Here is a 22,382-nt window from a genome sequence, read left to right on the forward strand (position 1 = left end):
GCATGACATTAGTTGAAGGCATAAAATGTAGTTGGCGGGGGCACTCAGTGGCGCGACTTATCTCTCGACGTAAATAATCGAATCAATCGAGGCCCTAAGGGCTGAACATTAGTCTCAGAGCGTCACTGACGTGTAAGCTAGAGTTGTTAAGAGAAAAAAGTAAGTTATTGTGTCGAGAAGTAAGTGCCCCCACCCCTTCAACTACATTTTTTTCCCTAGTTCAAGCACTAGGAAAAAAAAAAAGCAAAGTCTTAGTTATATGAATGCCGATAAATGAAATCAGATTCGAACTCAACAAAAGGAAGTCACAGTATTTAGTTTTAATATATTTCATCAACACAAAATCACTTGATAGAGGGAATCACTAGAACCGAGACTAGTGTATCGAATAGTCTTCGCTTATTTCGAATTAAATCTATTCACTTAGAGATCGAGAAAACCAATTAGAAGTCCACTGTACATATGTCAAATGAGCTTGAAATGACTCCTAATTAGTAATTCAGGGTGGCTTTTCTTTGCTTGAAACAACAGTTTAAAATATAATTTGATCAAGGAAAATATGCTGGACTTGTAGCCGATGCGACAAATATTCTGGGAGTACATCTTTCGCCACGTGGAAAAATATAAGATGCTTATGAACGCTGATTTCCCATATACCACTTTAACAAACAACAATAATCGTAATTATGGGCATTATTAGAACAGATTGGCCAGGAGTGCGGATTCTACCGTAGGCATTCTTCTCTCATTCATCGTTACAGTTTGTTGTTTTACGAGAACGCCACATTTCATATGCGACCTTATAATATGTATTCTTAATACACATGGCGAATCGAAAGTATACATTAGAATTCACTTCATCCTTTTTTCCCCAATTTTTCATGTTGGGGTTCAGCAAAAAATCACCATACATATTTCGATTGTGAAGAAAAACTGTGATTCATATGAGTAAAGCGGCGAAGTACATTATAATTACCCTAATATATAACTTATACATTTATATCCTTTTAATGCAGAGATTTTACGTTTTTCTTGTCTCTTTTAGCGTATTAATCTTTCTCGATCGGATTATTTCCAAACTTGACTTGTAAAATCGCTTATTTCTAGTACAAAATCCCAAATTACATCACAGCGAAGTACAGGAAAATACTACTTGGGTAAATTCTTTCATTGTTTGTAAGACTAACGATTTCTGTTGTTGTTCAACTAAGAATAGAACTACTAAATAGATAACTTATGAATTGACATGGTATTTTCAAGGACTCTGATGTGCAAGGAGTAGTAGGGACGGTAGGATGTCCCCAATCAACGCACTTTTAATTGTTGATGGCATAAACACTGCGCCGACATCGCCCAGAGGAAAATAAGACGTCCCGGAACAAAACATTTCATCCTACACTCCGGATCGCATACTTATTGTATTCGCTAGCTTTGCCCTAGGGCAAATTTGCAAACCAAGGAACAAAAGTCCGTGACCTACTCGAGTGAGAACTATCGATTTTGATGTTTATTTGGGAATTTCGATGAACAGTGAGGAAATCGAGACGTAAGATGAACTGTATTTCTGGGCACAGGTGAGCGTATCGACGAACGAATGATCGAGATGGTTGCGTTGAGATGAAAACAAACACAACAACCGAATACCACCCAAGGTGATCGGCGCTGGCCCGACGCCAATAACGCTTGTGTTGTAAACTTGGCGCGAATCGATAATTATTCGAACGATCGCAGTTAGAGCAGGCGATAGACGAAGGAGCATCATAATGCGCCACACACGCACTATGATGGGAATGACAATATGATTTAATTGTCATTCAAATTCGATTTGAGCTGTTTTTGTTCCAGTCCCATCGAACGGCAAGTTGGCAGCGTAAGAATGCATGTTTACAGAATCAGCCGACAACTCGTCAATTGTCTGGATGCTGGACGGATGCGAACACGAGTCAATGCTCGCGAGTGAATACGTGATGTGATGACACCCGAGGCACCGCAGCCCAACAACCGTAGGGGCAGAAACCGGTCTTTCACTTCACGATGAAGAGGTAGTCTCACTTACTTTATAGCATATGAATGGGAGTTGTCCATCGCTCTCGGATGGATTTCAAACATTCCCTCGATAAAGGATAAAGAATGAAGTTTCTTGCGTTAATCAATCCGCTTAGGATCCGCGCCCACGTTCACTTCAACTCAGAATCGTTTGGGGTTTACGAACGCGTAACTGGCCTATACAATGACTTGCAGGTACTGGCCGATGTGTGAAGGCAGTGTTTTTATCCTTCCAGACAAGTTTGATACCAATTTGTCGACCACTTAGGGGTGAAAGGCTTGGTGAGCACTAGGGCGGATTCAAGCCTCCCATTGATCATGTGGGTTCTTACCGACTCAGCTACACCCACCCCATTTTCATTTTTTGGAGGTTTGAACGAACACATCATTGTTATTATTACTGAAAGTATTGCTATCACTATTGTTATTGTACCGTTTATTATTGTTCTTATTGTTAATATTAATATTATTATTAATATTATTACTATTAACTTCATTATTACTATGATCCATTTTTCTACACACGCATAATCGGATCGAAACGACCTCGAGCCCGATGCAGTTATGTAGGCGGATCCAAGTGGTGCGGTGAAGATAGTGGTTTGTTTGCGATCGCGATGCGACCCGCGCTTGCTGCAATCAGACTGCCGAAATGAGTAAAGGTCCTATCTCGATCGCAGTCGCCTGCTACTCGCAGCACTTCGAATGCAATCGCTGAAGCGATTGCATGCTTCGCGTAGAAGTAGAAGAAACACTACAACTGGCTTAAGGAATGCGAGAAGCAATTCTAGAATTTTTAGAATTTAGAACTTCTAGAAGGCGCTGAAGAAGTTAAATGGCACATTAATGCTACACACCCCTTTTTAGAGCGTAACATTGCTCTCCTAGGTTCTCGCTTGAAGGCATCACCCCGCGAATCTGAGGTGGTACGGGATCCAGGTGGGTGATGCCTATACAGGGTCGTAGATTGTGGGGAGGAGGGTGATTCCGCCGTAAGAAACTACAGGCGTTCCGGTGTTGTCCATTTACACTGTTGCAGAGAGGGACGAACGAAATCATCCTCCTCCTCACAATCTACGACAAAGTGTAGGCATCACCCACCTGGAACCCGTACCGCCCGAGATTCGTGGGGTGATGCCTTTAACAGTTTCGTTATTCTTTCCTCAAATTTTCTGCGCATAGTCAAAGTTATTATCACACGGGAAATCAGCGTCTACTAAAAAAATAGTAGAATTTTTACTACAATAATGGTAGAAGCCCTTGGGCTATCCCTAACCTCCGCCGTGAACACAACCAACATTGATGATTGTGTTTTGATGGTTAGGCATTGCTAGTGGGTGGGTCCGTCGGGTCTACAGCCGCCGCCGACGATAGCAGAATATAGCGGAGACTTCGTGTTGCTAGAATCAGCATCGCCTTGGTAACTGGTCACTTTAGTATTCCTTGCACGTCATTTATTTCTCCAAGATTATCTAAAACGAATGGATTTCTTGTTTCTGAGAGAAAATATAGGGAAAAGCAATGGGAGGAGAAATGAGCGTAATGCAGCCAGTTACCAGGGGGGGGGGGAGGGGGCGGTAGCAGATTGAAGGAGCCAAAAAAGATCATACGGTACGTGCAGCATGCCCTTTTTCCCACAAACACGCAGTTACGTAGATATCCAAATCATTGGTGTGGAATGTCGCGTAACAACTGGTCGCCATGACAGTAACATGCTAACAATGGCAATTTTCATATATGAATGCTTCTACGCAGCGTAATTAGCAATTGTGACGAACATCATTTCATAAACGGTTGCTAGCTCGTTTTTTTTTTATGGAAAAGGGAAAAGCCAATACATTTTCTTATTGTCTCTTTTTTTTTCTAGTGTTTTATCCACGTTTCTCATTTATTGCTATAAATGCTGAGTGTTCCGAGAGCCTCAACGTCTCTCTACGTGTTTTTTAAAAGTTTTTTTCTTCTTCAGTTTTTTTCTTCTGAATAACGAGCAGGTGATAATCGGGGAGTAATTACTTAGCCGTATTCGCAGGTCCCAATCATTATAGCTCTAAAGAACTATCAAGTTTCGCAATGCTGCTGTTGCTGTACCGTTGCAGCAAATATTGGTGTTAAGTTGCCGGGGAAATTGCAGAAGAAAACACATACACTAGAACATATCTACAGCAAAAATCACATAGGACCATTTTTTTTTATTAAAAGAAACTATAAAATTGGGATGGAATTTGTTCTGTACTCCCAAATGTGCACAAATTTCACAGATTTCCAGCTATGATATCTTATATACACTTCTATGCAGAATTGGAGTCTGATTTTGAGAAATTTCAACCCTTACTGCATTTAAAGGAAGAGTATCACGAATTTGAAGTAGTATGGAAAACCTCCAGCAGCGTTCTGACTGGTTTTACTTGAATAGGCTGCTGAGGAGGTTCTCGACTGCCTGTCCGTGGATGCGGCGAGCGCTTAGCGGTGGCGCATTCCAGCTTACCTCCTAGGGGTCAACGTTGTTTCCCACGCCGTTTTTCAGGACGATTAGAGTAAATCGAACGGAAACTCAGTCATATTCGCATTCTATACCCCGAACTGTATGCTTTCCATCAGATTTCCACAGCTACATCTATTTCCTGATTCAGCGCCTTTAAAGAGTAATGCGAGCCCTTTGTTAATGAGATTCAATGCGACAGTGAATAAATCCTGTCATTAGGGTTCTTTTCAGTTGTTAGATGGACTATTAAAAAATCGAGAAAATATCTAATATACAACACTTGAGAAGGAAAAAACAATTTTTGATTGTGCGAGCGAGCGTCGCTTGCTGCACTTGTCTCCGCTCAATCCTATTTGTTAGTTGGTGCGCTCCGGGGACAATCTTCGCTCCTACGTTCTTAGATCCGTTTTCTATTCATTTCTTTCCGATGCTCTCTTTTCTCTTTTTCTTTTTGCGGCATGTTTGAGATATCTCTATTTTTTATACTTCTAGCTTTTCTAGTGACACTTTCGAATTCCAGGCCATGGATAAACCTAAACGTCCGAAGAAACCTATGACAGAAGAGGAGAGAGCAGCCCTAGCGAAGAAGCTCGATGATGATTTGGAACAGTTTATAGAAGAAATGGCTGCTAAGAAGGTATCACCACTTCCTGATAATTATCTGTTGTTTGTTATGTTCCTTTCGTTTTAACTCTCCTATTTAGTAACCCTGGCCTCACGTTTCAAAGTATTTTTCTCTTTTTTTTTGCCAATTTAGTGTCGTTTTAACGGCATTAGTTTGACACTTAATTACAGTTCAACTAATTGCATGCAAGAGATCATGGTTCAGTTCAGGCAGCGGAAAAAGTTGAGAAAAAACCTTTCGATTTCGATGAATGGTGCAAGGATATCGATCAACACCCAGCCTTCATGAAAGATCTTGATACGGGATTAAAAGGTCGATATGCAGACACAATCAGCGCGCTTCAGGTGATTAGATTCTGGATTGAAGCTGCTTTCTTTTCCTAGGAGATGTGACTCTCAAAGAATATTCACTTTCCGCCTAAGTATCTGGTTCTGCAAAAATTCCTTTAGGCCATGAAGTACGACGAAGACGATAACGAAGACAAGCAAGCCAATGCGGAACGTCACAAGAAGGAAGGAAATAAGCATTTCGAATTGAAAAAGTATCGTTGGGCAACCGATTGTTATACTGAAGGTATTTCTCCCGGAATTCCTAAGTCAAACCTTTTTTTGTGGTATATTTCAGAAACGGTTCAATTCTAGTCGAAATATATAAGATTCTATAAGATGTTTCCATTTCCAGGAATAAAACAACAGTGTCTGGACCGCAAATTGAATTCGGTATTATACAGTAATCGTGCAGCAGCACAAAAACGTATCGGAAACTTGCGCTCTGCTATCAAAGATTGTGCTATGGCGCGGAAATTTGACCCGACAAATCTGAAGGTGTGATCTACTGCCTTTTGAAATCTTGTAAATTTTGTCACAAGCTCGTTATTTTTTGCGACGAAGGTTTAGGCCGTTATACGAGGTGCTGAATGTCTATTGGAACTCGAATACGCAAAACAATGTGTTGAATGGATTGAATCAGCAAAGAAGAATTTTGCTTTTACAAAGGAAACTGAAGAAGGAGGTAGATTTCTTTTAGATGTTACAATCTTTTGAAGTTTAGTGTTACTACTTGAAAAGTAAGAAGTAAGTAGAATGGGAATTAATAGCCATTATATTTCATGGCTGCTATATTTGAAAGATTTCTTTAGAAGTATTCTATCCAAGAGAATTTCATTTCTGAGCCAACTAAAAAAACTGGACAGAAGTGTTGTTCTGTTTTTGATTGCCGAGATTTAGACGTCTTTTTCTACTGCTTGCCGAATAACTTGCTTTAAACTTTTTTCATCATCTCGTACAATCTGACACGTTAGAGTTCCACTTAAGAATTGTACAGGATAAATCAGATTCCAATGATTCCTACTTCTAGGGGATGTCACTGAAGCAGAGCATAAACAGCTCGATTCTTTAGTGGATCTTAAGGATAAAGCTACGCAAGCAGTGGTTGTGGAGGAACGAAATCAAAGAAAAGCACGAGCTGAAGTAATTAATTGCTAATATTTCCATTTTACCTGCCACCACCTGCTCTTAGTTTTTTTTTTTCTTTAGGAGAAAAAGGATACCGAAGCGAAACGACGGTTGCTAACTGCATTGAGCGAACGCAAACTCAACCTCCGCCCCCGACTTCCTTTTAAACGTCCTGAGCTAATGGACTGGTCTCTGCTAGAAGTGAATTTGGCGCAGACCCCAGAGGTTCGTAACTCATCTGAATCGTTAGAACACACTTCGTACTTTTCCTATTTGTTGGCTTGTTACAGTGTTTTGCTTTTGCAGCACTATCGTGTTTCTTTTAATGAAGATGGAGATCTTCAGTGGCCGTTCTTGATACAATATCCACAGGTCAGGCGAATAACTTATTTTTATTTTTCGAACTGTAGATGTTAGCGGCGCAACATTTTATATCCATTCTGTTCCTGGTATTGTAGCTTCTGTGAGAATACGAATATACTAATCATTTTTGCATCAGGTAGTAAAAGTAGCTATATAAGGGGAAATTGTTAAGTTACTTATGCATCTTACTCTTTTAACATTGCTCTGACTGATTTCTCAAATCATTTCATGACGAAACATTGTTATTTATCACTGGGAGCATCTTATTGCCATGCTCATTTGCAAATTTCCGGAGTTTTTTTTTGTTTCATATAGTATTTTACACTATTTTTATGGTTCACTTCATTTTACATCTAACGATCCACGCAGTTATTAGCTGAGTTAGTTCATGTAAGCATGTGCGCTAATCTTGTCTTTGTTTACTAATGTTTTAAAGAAATCACATAATACATTGTCATCCGTGTAATAAGTCATCTACGATCTTGATCTTTTATTTTTGTTCATTCGAAAGTCCAAATAACTTGTGGTTTTCAATGCTGGATAGCTGAGAATTGAAGTTTTTGAATAGAAATATTTTCTAGGTTGGACAGGTTGATGTTTTGACAGACTGCAATGAAACATCACAAATTGGCTCTGTACTGCGGCCGATGCTAGAGTCACCAGCTGAGTGGGACACCGATCACAGGTTCAAGTGCGTCCTCGTTGATCATTCGTCTTTTTTTGGAAAATAACCAATAATTGTGTTTACTGGATCAAACATTGTTGCACAGCGATTCAATTGTTCGGTTTATTTTAAGGATAGATAATATTCGAATGTTCGTCTCGGACGAATATGATGAATATGTTATGGAAGTTTTTGAATGGTCAACGTTTGGTTCAATATTGAGTTTGCCTGGTTATCAAATTGTTCAGGGCTTACCGGTAGTGATGGTAAGTTTTTTTTTCCACTAACATATTACAACAGCAAGTTCGAGGAGAAGTTGAATCAATTCCAGATCTACACTCGTGATGAGGTTGACCAAAAATTCACCGCTTTTGAAGAGAATAAATTCATTATAAACTAGATACATCAATTCTACATAATTGTTATCATTTTCTTTTCTTGTTAGCCGGTGCATTGTTACTATTTGTTGTTGAAATATACCGAATTTATAAAAATTATACAGTCTTTTCACGTATTTTCACGAGATCTTTGTTCAGAATGTCTTCTTATTTGCACTGTGATGGTTTGATGAAAGAGTATTTGTTCCAGAAGAATGAAACGAAGAGCTCCAAGCTTTACCGAACTTTAGATTCAATAGAAATGTCATATTTTAGCAGAAAGTTCAAGAAACTGCATAACTTCGTTCATTATTTCAAATGTGTTCCGAAATTCTATGAAACTGTTCCGGTTTCCTACTTATTCCTGATCAGTTCGGTTCGTCTTCTATACTACGTGTGCGACGATTCGAACATGTGCGGAAATAAGTACGGCCACTGTATGTGTCAGAAATATTTTTGAATGAATTTTTGTTTGTTTCGCGGGGCCTAGATAAAAGGAAGAAAATAAGTCCGTTGTTCCACTCATTACGCGCCGTACTCACAAGTGGAGCCAGTTGACTACTAAAATATTCGTATTTATGATTGAGGAAGATTTAGGGAAAAGAAGGCTAAAGCATGGTAACTATGATTTCAAAGAGAGCAAATTACAAGTATTGGCTCATCCTACAAATAACGCGGTTTTTTTTTTACATGGATAAATTAAAGCTTTAATAGGATTTTGGAGAAAATATGAATATATTAAAAGTCGACCAGAATGTTCAGAGAAGATTGAAGGAAATACGAATATATTTCAGATTTATAAACTTTTGTTTAAGGACATATATTTCTTATTTATGATAATGAGAGAAAGAAAAGGATGGAACATCGGCAGGTAGGCTTGACAGTTGCGCGCCGAACACTGATTTCTGATGACACCTGCTAGTACGGACGTCATTATCGTGACATCTCCATCTGTTGCGCAGGCTCGACGTCAGAAGTATTCTTTGATCTGCTGAAACAACGGTCATCGAATTGCATGTGGATGGCGATGATACTTTTCAAGGGACACTGGTAGTTTTATGCATTGATACTGCAAGGAACGGAGCCAATTGGCTGATTTGACCCTCGGAACTTTGATCTATCTGTTTTGTGGTCATATTATTACTGGCAGCCCAACAAAGATCTTCTGGAGAAGATACGGAATCTGAAATAGAGAGTACCTTGGCAGTGACTGGAGCGGAGAATGGTGTGACCACTTGAATATTTACTTTTGTTTATTAATTTTTAAACTTCTCCTAAGATACTCACTTTTGAAAAATGTTCCAAGGACTGGGTATGACTACCAGTATTTATCAGCCTATGTATTAATCGAACGAACCAAAGAAACAAAAATGACTAGCTTATGATGAATACCTTACTGAATAGGCGTAACACGGAAGAATCCATCAATTCTCGGAGAGACTCGAGGAATTTTTGGTGTTTTAACTTAAAAATTTGATGGATGCAACGTGCCTGGAACTGTAGTATGCATCACAGATCTTCCGATGATGCATAGATCCCGATATTTTGATTTGCAAAGAAATTTGGAGGTATGGGGAATTGAACCCCAGACTTCTCGCATGCGAAGCGAGCGCTCTACCCCTGAGCTATACCCCCGCCTTAACACTTGGCTGAGACAACTCATTTAAATGACGTTCAGTGCATCACAAATTTTTCTTGTCCACAAAAAAGAAAACGTCCAAGCAATTCTCACACTTTTGTTCGATCACGTTCTTCTGCAGCAAATTAGTCTTGCCATAGAATCTTGCGATTTGTGTTTTTGCCTTCTTTCTTTCCATTCCTCCCTCTACAGTAAGATTTTTAGACAGAAGTTTTTGATTCTATTTTCATTATATGAAAATCATTTGTAGGAAATCTCCCATCACGAATCGTTGAGAGCACAACAGATGTGGCTAACATCGTGCGTGCAAGAAAATATATTTCGATGTATTTCTGCCTCAAATCGACGTATTATAGGCAATGAAGGATCGTACTTCATAGCCTCAACATACTGTATCTCACAGCTACCTTCTCTAGTTTCTTTTAGTACAATTTTGCTGAGCACCGCTGTTATTTATATTCATTGGAATGATCATTACAAAAAAAAACATTTCAATCAACAATGCCCTAACCACTATCAAGATTAGATAGTCGTTTTTCGTTAAGTGCTAGTACAAATCAAAATATTTTCATTAGTATTTATTTGTATTCGAAAAATTATGAATGATCTGTTTAAAAAAAAATTCTGTAAAAAAATACAGTAGGCACCGAAGGCACGTGGACAGTCAACGGGGATGGATTTAAGTTACCAGTCAATTATACGGGTATAAATTACCATATCAATGCAAGTAGTATATCTTAGTAATATCACAGATCTGACGGGTTACTTCCAAACATGAACAAACTTTAAATATCACAAAAATTCCTATCTTCCTATATCGGAAGGAATTCCAACATACAATTCGTTCACAGCACCAGAGAACTTTTCTGCCAGAAATGTTCAAAATGGTCTTAATTGACTCGTAGGTCGGGAAATTTGAATCCGTACTTAGAAGCTACCCAATAAAGAAAAACTACAAAAAAAAAACAGGAACAAAATCCCAACAAAAAGAAAAAATGTTTATATTCGAGCACTTCACGACCAAACATCTTCAACATAGCGGTCAGCTTTGTGGAGTTCTGTCATGAACACTTTTGCTTCCGCATCTGACTTCCCTAAATATGCACAATGGAGTTATTGATTAAGAAATAGTTTCTTAAGAAATATAATTCAATGGAACATTCATTACAAGCAGTTTTAGGCAGCCGTCAAATTTATTCTAGCACACCGCTGTTTACAATGTCACTCCAAAAAGAATTTGTGGAGTCCGTTTCTTTGTGGTAAATACCAGAAATAGACGTAGAAGTAAATAAACGAATGACAAAAACTCCGTACCCATTCCTTCTTTCACGATGTCGTAGAAACACTGTAATACGTCTTTTGACATTCCTTTAGCGTCACCACAGATGAATATCCGAGATTGAACATCAGATATATCGGTTAGGATAAAATCGCAGATCTGAACATTATCACCCTAGTTATTGGAAGATTTTCAAAAGAAAGCTTCAACAATTATACATATTACGTTATGTTACTGCTGAAAGTAAAAATAAAGTTTCAACATCCTAAATACGGAAATATGGTAATTCATTTTATCTAGCCAGTTCAAGGAAAAATCTGTTGAACAAACTTGCGGTATTCTCTGCTTTAAAGCATCTTGAACATATTTCGGGCGACCGTGATCCACTTGGCTTTCACAGAGAATCAATTCTGTGAGTATTCCTTCACGTAAATATAACTGCAGTTCGTCGCTAAAAATACTTTAATTCAGAGACCATGCCCTTCCCATTGTCGAAGGACGGATGCTTGCTACTTCAGTAATCCCAAAGGATTTTAACCGATTGTAAAACCCACAGGTACAACGAGTCCTTCTCCAAATTCCTGCAACCGAAGTAGAGATATCGTGGAACGTTTGGAAAGTTTTTCGGATCAGCCAGCTTCACTTTTCTATAGAAAATCCATTTACAAATATTAAAAAAAATCAAAAAATAATACGGATACTCACAACAAATATTGGCAAAATCCTAAAAACACCGCTAGCCCAGTTCCCGGTCCAATCATCAAAAGCGGCATCTGAGCGGCAACAGAAGAATCCAAAGGTGGTGGCGGAAGTCGAAAGCGAGCTGGCTCTTTGTGCATTATCTGAACGAAAATGTTGTTTGCCTTCTAAGCAGCTTCTAAGCAGTTGAATTTACCTCATTGCACAATTTTTACACAATGATAGTAAAAGTTTTCATACATCGGCTAAAATTGAAAATCTGAGACTGAATCACCTGTATTTTATCGCCCACTCGCAGATTAAGCAGCCAGTCCGTAGCTAATCCTTTCCGTGGGTATCTGAAAAAATAATTTGTAAAATCTCGGGGTACTTGGGGTGCAACGAGAATCCCTCGTGAAATCCTTAGAAATTCAATATAGTTAAGAAAATTGGAGATCTGAGATATTGACCAAACAGGCAATGCATCTGCTTCTTTGCATTATTAAACTGCCCAGAAAATAAAAGAGGTATTTCTACTGAACAAAGATATTTCAAAATATCCCATGTTCTCGACAAAATATTCTCAGTTTCATCCCGTCACATATCTGTCCAGCTTTCTGCAGGACGGCGCAGATTTCTAGGCTTCTCGTCACGACTAATTTGTACCATAAAAACAGCGAAAATGATGGAAGATTAAACGGTGTCAAATCAACTCTGTGATAGGCGGGGAATATAGTTCGGCCCAAATAGAATTCCAAAAAATTCCAGCACCAAGCAGAAACTGCAAACTTGTGAAGCACCCCCAATGAATAATCGAAGGAGATTACTTTCTGTACAGCTCAACAAATGAAATTAATTTTAGAGAAGTCTTCGCGCTACCTTCGTCCATCCTCTGCAGTAAAATTCATGACAGAGTATATGAATCGAACACGGCGACCTCGGCATGATGATATACTGTACGATCTTGGGATTAAGCGCGGAAGAAGCTCTAAAGAGATCGTAAATAGTGCATAGTAGAGAAATCAAAACTGGCCCTGAGGTTAAAACGCTAGTAATGATAGATGATCGAAACACTAATGAGAGGAAAAAGCTATCTGCATAGAAATTAACGCAACTAAACCTTACCAGTGAGCCTGTCCGGAGAAGGACGTACGCTTGGAAATGCAAACAGAATATCAGCCAAAGAAAGACCAGGCTAAAAATAAACGCTCTATTAAAACCATCATTTAAGTTTTAAAAAAATATGGCTTAACTAAAAGCGTATGTACGTTTCCAATTTCTTCATTTTGTTAACAAAAACTTGTTGACTAAAACGGGGACTATGGTTAAGCTGAAAGACTACATGCCCCAAAGAGAAATATAATTTTTTAAAAATATTTACAAAGTAACTTCAAAAATGACGTCCGTAATAAAACTGGATTTAATAAAACATGGAATAAAATATCTGTCAGTTTCCTACCTGCCTCACAAAATCATTGAACTCGGTTAGGCCTTGCGCACTTGTGAGCTCTAAAAGACGTCGCTTTTCTTGCTCATTTGTCGCACTTTCCGCAAGGGAACGTAGAATCGGCTAAAGGCAAGTATTCCAGTAGAAAACTTTTTTCTAAATATTCTTGAAGCCTAACCCTTCCAGGTGTTCTTCTGATATCCAAACAGTGAGTAAACAGATGCCGCAAAGAGCTTTGTGGTGGCACATGTGGTGGTATAATTGGATTTATCTTTTGCGTTGATGGATTCACAGATATCGTACAAACTTGATCAGCGATAGTAAGCATCCCCATCCTGTGAAAAGTTATCTGGTGATATCTATATCATCAGAAGGCATAAAAATGGTTAATTAAGACAGTACAGCTACCTGTCAAGAATAAAATTCACTTCGGGAGTTGGATTCGGAACTACGAAGTAGAACGCATCTCCCGGCTCATATGGAAGCACTGAGAAGTATTCTGGAAAGAAAAATACTCGGCACATTACTTGAATAAGGGAAAATTCTGAAAATGAGAATCAGCAACTGACCTCCCAAATCTACAACAAATTCATACTTTGGTTTCACTACATCCGCATCCGTCAGTAGCGCTGTACCAACAACAGTAACTTCATAAGGAGCACTTGCTGAAAATGCAGGATGCAGGAAAAAGGAAAAATGCAGGAAGATGGTACAACCTATCTGTTCATCACATAAACCCACTCATTTTCCCTTGACAACGAATAAGCGATAATTTTCTTCAAGATATACATGACTGCAGGAACATAAAAACAAAACAGAATACAAACAAAAGTAAAGTATACAAAAAGAAGTGTCAGGAAAGGGATATAACGGATAAACTGTTGTGTCGGGAGCACAGTTTTCATGTAGATTCTTATTGTCTGAGAAGAGTTAAACAAATAATGACCTCTACCTTGCTCAGCTCTGCAGTCCGATGATATTTAGCGAGAATCCCACTGCGAATGCAGTTGCACCACAACTCAGGTTGGTTTGACCTCACTGTAGTACTCGAACAAGTCTCTACAGCTGTTTAATTTGCTTCAGATTTGTTATCGATCACTATATTAGTAACAGAATTCTCAAGAACAAATATGTGATTTCTAACAAAAGCTACGTTGTGGATATTGGGCTTTTGCTACAAAAAATAACAATAGATAATATAAAGAAGAAAGATGTATTTGCGTGAGTTCATGTAGAGAACGCACCTACTCCAACCATCTTTGCTCCGTTTGGCCACATAAGTCCATGGTTTTGTTGCAATTTCTCATGAGAAACTGATGAAACAAGGTACTCCTGAGGAGCCACAGGTACTCGAAGAGCTGGATCACACGAAAGTTTTGCATTACCTGGAAAATTTCCAGTGTAGGTCCATAACGAAATCTGTGATAAGGAAAATAAAAAGACAACCAAAAATTAAGGTATCCCGGATGAAAACGCTCATAGCTGGACACAGTAGCGGAATCGGAAGTCTCCCAATCAAAACACTAGCCAAAGCTGCTAGTGAAAGTTTAAAAGTCACGTCAAAAGTCAGTAGAAATTAGTTTGAGGATCAATTAAACTCAAATTAATTTTGAATATGAGGTTACAAACAGTTCGTAGTCACTACACAATTGTTACTGGAAAAGTCAGTTCTTTTTGCGCCTCACAAATGTGGAACATTTGTGAGGGAATAGTCTGGTAAGAACGAAATGAAGCTCGTTGCATTTGCGTAGGTGGCCGCGCGCGGAGCGTCGTAGTGGAGATAGCGGTTGAGATCGAGATGGGACCTTTGCTAGCACCAGTAATCGCTGCAGTTCGTATCCGACGTCGATCCCAAGCGCTAGCTTCAGCGCGTCGCTTCGAGGGCGGCTTATGCAACTGCACCAAACTTCAGGTCGTTTTAACCTGACTCTAGGTTATGTTGTCTCTCGTATTATCGTAGATATCCTGCACACTGCACTTCTCCTCAGACACCATATCTGGGCGTCAAGATGGTGTGCATGCTTCTTAGCGGAAAAGTGCGCTCACCTTTAATAAGGGAAATTTCTGGATAATTATAAGGATGAGGCAACAAAATCTGCTGGTCGGGCTCTGAGCTAATGCGTTCCTCTCTCCTAACGTCTTCTTCAACATCTCTCTTCTCAGCAATGGCCACTTTCATTGTCAAACGTGACAACAAGCCGGGGTCCAATTTGAATCGTTTCACAAGCGCTTCAAAGAGTTCTTCTATCCAAGGTTCAACAACAAGTTCGAGCCTGTAAAAAGAAACGAATCAAAGGGAAACATGAACGCCGAAACGATAACGGTCTTGATACGGCTTTTCGTAAATGTTTCGTTAAAAAAAGCACGAACAAAAAGAACAAGAGTAAAACGATGGATGAGATTGCACCGCAATCCTGAGTTGATAATTTCATTGTTTTAGCGGTTTTTTTCGCGCAAATACACTTTATGTTTAAGCAAATTACAGAGTAATTTAGTTCCAAATCTTCATAAACATATCACAGTAAACCGAAATCAACGAAAAATAAGAACAAGATATGAATATATGCACAAGAAGGAATAAACAGAAGAAATTTGGACATGTTAAATTTCCAAAATGCTCGGAAGTAGCTAATAAGGGAGAAGAAGAACATGAAGATTACTTTTCGCAAACATTTCACAGACACATTGATGAAATATGAACGATACTTTTGAGATCACTAATGGACTTTTCTAGAGCATCCAAAATAGATCCCATACTAAAGCATGATAATTTGCGCGCTCTTCAAGAGGAGGATAGCAATTTTTCCAGGGATTCTACCCGTATTAGGAAGAACAGTAACAATACCAATGAAAACAAACAAAAAAAAGCTATAAGTTAATCTAAGCCCAAAAACGTAGGTAACGGTTACATTAATGAGAACTATTACATACGTTACTGTATACCTTACAGGCATCTGCAATGCAAAACATAAAATCTTGCGGTAAAATGTAGGTGGGGGAGGAGGACACTCACTCGTTCCCTTATTTTTGGAAGTAAATGATTAAATGAGTCGGGGCCCTAAGACATAAGCATTAGTCTTAGAGTATCTTTGAATGTTAGGTAAAGCTAATAAGAAAGAAAAGTAAGATAGAAGGTCCAGAAATAAGGGCGCTACTGAGTGTCCCCTCCCAAACTACATTTTCCCCGAATCTTGTTATTCTTCTACTCAGCCGTCTCGGATTATATTTACGTAGCCAAAACCTAATAGGAATAGCTAAAGATTAACCATTAAATTCCCTCATAAACAAAAATTTAGAGTGTACTTCCTCACCAACCCCACTTGATCGTCAGCGTGGCCTGTTTCGATGATAGGCACAGCGCCAAGATATTTTAACTGTTTGTCGATCTTGTTAGGTACTCCTTGATAGGTTGAATAATTTGAATCACCAAGACCTGGAAAAAATCGCGCGAACAGAAGACTGAATGTTCTGCGAAAAAGAAGTGGAATGTGACCACTTTACCAAGTAAGGCATAGTCCAATTTCTTCAGAAAATCTGTCTCTAGGCTCTTTCTCGTTATGCGCCTAACAAATCGAGCTGCATTCTCCGGTGCATCGCCGTCACCTGTAGATGAGGTGACAATAACCGCAAGTGGTTCTTGTTCGATGTGAAACTAGAAGAAAATCGTTAAAACCACGGAGTTGTAAAAATCAGTGAAGTAAACTTCTGGAAGAAAAATTATGCATTAGGAAGGCATTAAAGAAAGAAAAACGGAAATGATCACTATAAATTAAATATACTCGGAAAACTTTGTCCAAAAAAAGTAAGAAGATAAAGAAGAAGAAGAACACTTAAATGAAAAATATTCGGGGAACTTTGTCTAAAAAAAAAGTAAGACGATAAAGAAGAAGGAAACTAAGTACAAAACTTAAGGTGCACTAAATAATGAAATCGTCAAAAATCGTTCTTGGACCCACACCACATAAGCTAACAACTAATCAAATAAAATGAACATGCGATTCAAAACCTCTTCGTAAGGCTTCGTAATTTTTAGAAACATCCTTCCAAAGCTGGAGATCCCTCGAGAAAAGTTGTGAATGGGAATTAAATAGTTAACTAATTAGTTAAAAGAACAATATCGTATCATGGGTCAAAACCAACCCAGTAAAGAAGGTCTCGAGGACCTAGAAAAAGCTACAACTCTAACCTGTCTCTCATTTTCATCTAAAGTATAGAGACGTGGATGAAGTCCCAAAATTTCTGCTCTTTCCTTTATTTGTTTGGCAATCGATTCAGCTTGACCAGTATGTGAACCGTACAGAATCACAAAATCTCCCTCTGCACCCATATCTGTAAGGAAAATTCCTTTTGTGTGCGAGACAAAGATATGAGCATTAAAAAAAAAATTCGAGAAAAATTCCAAAAACTACCTCCTGTACGCAATTTCACGTTTGTACGTTGTCGTGGCGCATAATTACGTACCTTATTCACATTCTTCGAATGTTCCTTCCATCGATGGTCTGATATTCATATCAGGCATTGCTTTAGAAGCAGGTTACGATCCGATATTCTATGTTGGTGATGTTTTTGTATGTGGAATTATGGCAATCGTATTGTTAACGTCCATCGATCTATTGACCTCGCATATAACTCATTTTTGTTATTCCAGAGATTTTCTATTTGTCTTCTGTGTGATTTTGCCATTGTAAATTATACTAGTCTCTCAGGAATGTCGCAGGTGGGATTCGTTTCCCTTTTGTATCAGTATTGTAGCATTGTGATAGCTCAGTCACATCAACGAATACCACGTATCCACATCAACTTTCCAGCCATCTCGACTTGAGAAAAAAGCTGAAAATTGCCTCGAAAAGGGAGAATTTTATGAAGCCCATCAAGTCTATCGAACTATGTATTTTCGAATGCTACAACAGGAGAAATTCGAGGAACTTCTTGATTTGCTTTGTTGCGGTTGCAAAAAGTTGGCGGCAGGTATCGAATCATTGGTCACAACCTTATTTTACACTTCTTCACATTTTAAATCCTTTACAACTCCATTTTATGCTGGTACTTTAGTTAAGGAAGCACTTGGATCTATAGATCTTGCTGAACTGTACGCTGAGACACTGGTTAAATCGAAGAAAGAGCCTAGTGAAGGGATTCTTGAACAGATTTCTAGTGTAAGTGCCCTAAAATTCACTGCTTTAAATACACCATGTAGTTCTTCTTTGTGTATTCTCTTCTTCGTTCTGGACCGCTTTTCCTTTCTTCACATTCATTTTTATCAATCAATATGTTAAAAAGAAAAAAAGGAGAATTGGTTGCATCTGTTTGACGTTTTCTTTTTCATATGTATGTTAGAATGTCAGTGCATGTTTAGAATTATAACTGATTTAAAAATGTTTCATATGGTAAGAGTAAAGGATTAGTACTTTAATTTTTCGATAGTTTACTTCGATTTTTCTGCCTTGACGCGTTTCTGTTTTTCTTCACATCAGTTGCAACCGTTCAGATGGTTGAACTCTTCACCGATCCATCGTTCGTGCTCCCTACTCCAGATGCTCACAATCGATTCATTTCAAGTTGCGTAAAATGGTGATTTTTTCCCACTTTCAAGAATTCTTGCGAGTAAATTAGTAATTACTATTAAAATCATCCAGGTCTCAATCGGTAGCCACCAAAAGAAGGGAGAAAAGGCACGGTCTCAGTGAATTACATTATGTGATCGCCAAGGCGTACATAGCTCATGGTCAGTACGTGCCAGCACGAAATCACATGCTTTTTGCGGAGCATCCAGAGGTTTGTGATGTGGATTCCATTTTTTTCTCTGTAAATCGGATTTATTATCTTCTACTAGAACTGCTTTAGGAGTTCGCTACTTTACTGCGTAAGATTTGTGAAGAAGGAGGCTGTAAATCGTTGGAGTCGGAACTTTTCTGCGTTCTACCTGCGCTACAGGTTGCACTTCAATTTCGTTTTTATTTTGTGTTTATCATTGCTTCTCTAGTTGTCCTGAATCGACCGATGAAGTAGTCAATGAGCACAAATATATTTCTCTTCTTTTTTTCTCGCATTGCTTCGTTTTCGTTTATTCTCTCCGTAGTTTTAGCTTCCTTTTTTCTGTTTTTGATTATTATAGATATAGTTGGAGAAGTTTTTGTTCCATCTTTTCCATATTTTTTGTAGGAAAAACGTTGTGAACGAACAAGAAAGGGGATTTCAGACAAAATATTTTGTCACTTTTGCCACTTTCATCTTTATCGAGAAACTTCTCGCCATGATACTTATTGAAATCAATACTGACTCTTCATTAATACATGATGTTCTTCTTAAAGTGCCCATTTACAGCTTCTTGCGATGCACCGTGTTCAAACCGCATCCAGACTTTTAGCGGCATATACAGCGAATGATGATACACCTAATGGATTTCGCCAAGAACTGCTTAACTTCCTTAGGCTGGTTTGCAATGCACTCACTTTGCACGATGTAAGCGCTCTTCCATTTATTTACTCTATTTTGAGTTCATTCTGGTATGTTTTTAGGTTAATTTGTTCGACCATTTGGTCAAAGTTTATAAGCCTCACTTAGACGCTGATCCAAATTACTCTAACTACATTGATAGGATTGGGCACATTTTCTTTGGACATCCCTCACAGAAAAGGGGAGATTCGTTGGGTGGCCTTTTCGGGAACATATTGAAAGGTAGTCGGAAGATTTGTACTGATCACCGAAACCAAAAAGTACTTAGTATTTGAGGAGTGCTGGGAGAGAAAAAGGAGGAGGATGAGATTTTTTCTGATTCTGATTTCGAAACAGGAGTTGCTCGCACAACGCGATCTGAGGTTAGTTTAATTTTGGTCCCACGTTTTGTTGCTCTTCGTTTTCGGATATTGATGAATATATAGTCTGCCCATCAGAATGCAGTGGCTGCCGTTTTTAGACAGAAGATGCTTACGAGACAGCGGAGGAATCAGACATTGCAGACGTCCCGCAGTCAGGCGGACAAAAACAGCAGACAGTCGAGAACTTCGATGATCTCGATTAGATTTTATTTGTTTGTCAAATATGTTCTACCTTAATAAATTACTTATCACGACAATTCATCATATCTTTAGTCACCTTCAATTTTTGAGGTAACATGAACTTCTATGTCTACAGTAAAACACAAAAGAAGCAAAACATTATTTTTATAGATGAGTTTGTATAGCGAGCAGCAGTAAAACACAAAAGAAGCAAAACATTATTTTCATAGATGAGTCTGATATAGCGAGCAGCAGCTCATAGGAACATCGATAATGTAGTGAAGAAAAGCCGTCGCTTTCGTGCTCATCTATTCAACAACGTCGTACTTCCTGCTTTGACCTATGCTTCAGAAACCTAGGCAGTTTGCAAGCAGGAGGAAAATGCGATCAGCGTCATAGAACGTTCAATTGAAAGAGTGATGCTAGGAGTAGCACGCTTTACGCAATTGAAAGAGGAGATCCGAAGTTCTGCTTCACGTTAGCAATAGAAGATCAGAGTCGCCGCTGCATTTGCTAGAGTAAAATAAGGTGGGCCGGACATGTGATGCGTTCCAAAGACAATCGTTAGACCAGCGTTGTGGACGACTGGATTCCACTCGAGATCAAACGCACTATAGGAAGACCACCGATCTGATGGTAGATCGCTTCAGGAAGTCTTTCAAAGACTGATTTGATGCTTTTTTTATCATTCGCGAAAGGAGGAGTCACTGTAGAACGCTTGCAAGTGGAACAAATTAGCGGGAATTATTATTTGTTAAATCTCGTTAAATTTACAAACTGTTACTGAAAAGAAAGTGTTGGCTCATTATGGTGTGGAGATTTATCGAAGTCTTGTTCTCTGTTATGAAATCTGGTCAGAACCTCATATCTACACTGGATCTAGGATCGCCGAATTCCTTCGATTCGTATAGTATATATTTATTCCTATAGTACTCGGTTCGCTTACGGATATCGGCTGAGAAAGTTATAAACAGTGTGTTTCACATGAGAGCAATTAATTTTGATGATTATCCCACACGAATTGCTACAATGTTCTAAAAATGAACTGTGATGTTACTGTTTGTCACGTCAATCGTAGTTGGTTTCTCGGCACATATCCCGCTTTTCAAAAAAAAAAAAAAAGCATACAGGGAAAAATACTACAATTTCTTGCGTTTCCTACAGTACCTAGTGCTAGATCGCGTCGGGAATCGCAGTTCGCATGAAAGACAAATTGACATGTCGTTGCAGGTCTTGCGTTTTTATTTTGTACTTATAGCATACTTACAAACTGCTCGGACGACCGCAACGCGTAGAGCGCCCGTTGCCTGCTCCGGCCAAACACGCGCTGCGGTCGTCCGGGTAAACATAAGTACCAGCGTCTGTACTTGTAGTTGTAGAAGAGGTAGGAATTAAGCTGTAACATAGAATGTTGTGGCTATTATCATCATATATGCTCTATGATGTGATCGTGAAAAAAAAACCTTAAGGTAGATGCCATAATTTTGACGATTTCAAACCGCAACATGTACGTTTCGTACATTTTTGTTGCGTACCCTGTTTCGAGCGTAAACGGGGAAAAATCGGCTAGCATAATGAAGAGATTACAGCGAACAAAAACTGTTCAGATGCGAACGGTAATATGAATCCGGGTGTAAACAGCATGCGCAGCAGAACATATGTCGCGTATACGTGAAGTGTTCCGCGTTCCCGATGTACCAGGCAGCCGTAGAATTCTTCGTTTTAGTTTTTCTCCACTAAAGTTCAATGTACACATTGCATTTCTCAGGATTTCACCTTCTTTTCACCCACTGGGAAATACAGTACTACTTCTATCTGTAAAACCCCACTGTATTGAATGTAGGCGACTGTTGTCAAATGGCCTACGCACGTTAGACTCTATCTGTTTCCTTCGAAGAAAATCTCATTCTCTTTCCATTTTCTTTTTTTTTTGAAACGGTCGATATTTTGAATGTTTCGAAACACGAATGATGAGGAATCCGAATTGCTTTGACTGATTTTACACTGAGGTGTAATTTACTACCCTTATCGGTTAAACGCTACTATGTACTGGCGTTTTGGAGCTCTTGTTGAGATCGATACTACTACGTAGATTACAAAAAAAAAACACTTGGGGAAATTTCGGCATTTTTCAGGGCGTTGACGTAGTTCTTTCCAATGTTCTCCGATGCACTAAGCTTTTATGGAAACTAAATGTTGTTTTGGGTTTTTTTTTATGTAAGCTCTTTCTCATGTTTTGAGTTTTCTTCAGCAAGTAATACGTTTTTTTTTTCTCTTAACTCAACGATTGAGGTCCACAAATAAAACAAAATGGTCCACGTTAAAGAATC

The 22,382-nt window shown here is 38.8% G+C and overlaps 3 protein-coding genes across 5 annotated transcripts; 2 read left to right on the plus strand and 1 right to left on the minus strand.

The window, feature by feature from the left end:
- Positions 1-686: 686 nt before the first annotated feature.
- Positions 687-8,034, plus strand: RB195_017176 (uncharacterized protein; the record flags this gene model as incomplete). Of its 2 annotated transcripts, XM_064184061.1 has the most annotated exons (15): positions 687-730; positions 1,108-1,157; positions 1,891-1,956; positions 2,008-2,042; positions 5,049-5,165; positions 5,363-5,497; positions 5,603-5,726; positions 5,835-5,977; positions 6,050-6,164; positions 6,510-6,622; positions 6,689-6,832; positions 6,914-6,979; positions 7,552-7,661; positions 7,768-7,900; positions 7,966-8,034. In XM_064184061.1, 15 exons carry the CDS (start codon positions 687-689, stop codon positions 8,032-8,034), a joined length of 1,464 nt encoding a protein of 487 aa, XP_064039941.1. The 2 variants fall into 2 exon arrangements, with proteins under 2 accessions (XP_064039941.1, XP_064039942.1); XM_064184060.1 differs by lacking the exons at positions 687-730; positions 1,108-1,157; positions 1,891-1,956; positions 2,008-2,042 and having other exon boundaries at positions 5,052-5,165.
- A 2,630-nt stretch (positions 8,035-10,664) lies between these two features.
- RB195_017177 (uncharacterized protein) lies at positions 10,665-17,679 on the minus strand (the record flags this gene model as incomplete). Of its 2 annotated transcripts, XM_064184063.1 has the most annotated exons (19): positions 10,665-10,744; positions 10,965-11,088; positions 11,260-11,380; positions 11,484-11,576; positions 11,635-11,771; positions 11,903-11,966; positions 12,487-12,595; positions 12,733-12,802; positions 13,067-13,177; positions 13,233-13,389; positions 13,463-13,553; positions 13,624-13,719; positions 14,299-14,439; positions 15,101-15,327; positions 16,370-16,487; positions 16,556-16,706; positions 17,241-17,383; positions 17,464-17,553; positions 17,673-17,679. In XM_064184063.1, 19 exons carry the CDS (start codon positions 17,677-17,679, stop codon positions 10,665-10,667), a joined length of 2,130 nt encoding a protein of 709 aa, XP_064039943.1. The 2 variants fall into 2 exon arrangements, with proteins under 2 accessions (XP_064039943.1, XP_064039944.1); XM_064184062.1 differs by lacking the exons at positions 17,464-17,553; positions 17,673-17,679 and having other exon boundaries at positions 17,241-17,381.
- Positions 17,680-17,762: 83 nt separating this feature from the next.
- RB195_017178 (uncharacterized protein) lies at positions 17,763-20,075 on the plus strand (the record flags this gene model as incomplete). The annotated part of the gene is made up of 10 exons (XM_013440742.2): positions 17,763-17,771; positions 17,863-18,022; positions 18,107-18,210; positions 18,543-18,625; positions 18,691-18,829; positions 18,899-18,988; positions 19,379-19,516; positions 19,573-19,732; positions 19,787-19,872; positions 19,971-20,075. 10 exons carry the CDS (start codon positions 17,763-17,765, stop codon positions 20,073-20,075), a joined length of 1,074 nt encoding a protein of 357 aa, XP_013296196.2.
- Between the last annotated feature and the right edge of the window lie 2,307 nt (positions 20,076-22,382).

Source organism: Necator americanus, chromosome II (assembly GCF_031761385.1).
Source record: "Necator americanus strain Aroian chromosome II, whole genome shotgun sequence".
NCBI lineage: Eukaryota > Metazoa > Nematoda > Chromadorea > Rhabditida > Ancylostomatidae > Necator > Necator americanus.